This window comes from Penaeus monodon, chromosome 22, assembly GCF_015228065.2.
Source record: "Penaeus monodon isolate SGIC_2016 chromosome 22, NSTDA_Pmon_1, whole genome shotgun sequence".
Classification (NCBI taxonomy): domain Eukaryota; kingdom Metazoa; phylum Arthropoda; class Malacostraca; order Decapoda; family Penaeidae; genus Penaeus; species Penaeus monodon.
The window spans coordinates 2222777-2223021 of NC_051407.1; the positions used below are offsets into that span (position 1 = coordinate 2222777).

A 245-nucleotide genomic window follows, 5' to 3' on the forward strand; every position below is an offset into this window, starting at 1 on the left:
ACACTTGACCTAAGCCATCGCTTCAGAGGCAGACTTTCTTCGAATGATGCCAGTAACTCCCCCTTATAAATGTCTTCTCATTGTTGTCTGAGGCTTTGTGAAGGATCCCCCCCCCCATTTTTTCCTCACTGACGTCATTTTCTTGACTGACGGGGATTTGAGGGAGTCTGGCGGCGGGAGCTGCTTGTAAATTTAATGTGCGTTTGTCAGGCAATAGTTCGAGAGTAGCTTTGATCATCCCCAGC

At 48.2% G+C, this 245-nt stretch overlaps 1 protein-coding gene across 1 annotated transcript in view; it reads left to right on the forward strand.

Moving 5' to 3' along the window:
• The window catches only part of LOC119586776 (acrosin-like), a 12720-nt gene that overhangs the window by 3449 nt on the left and 9026 nt on the right, over positions 1 to 245 (forward strand). The window contains exon 6 of the mRNA XM_037935497.1: positions 213 to 216. Coding sequence (XP_037791425.1) covers positions 213 to 216 — 4 coding nt within the window. The remainder of the gene's footprint in view (positions 1 to 212; positions 217 to 245) is intronic.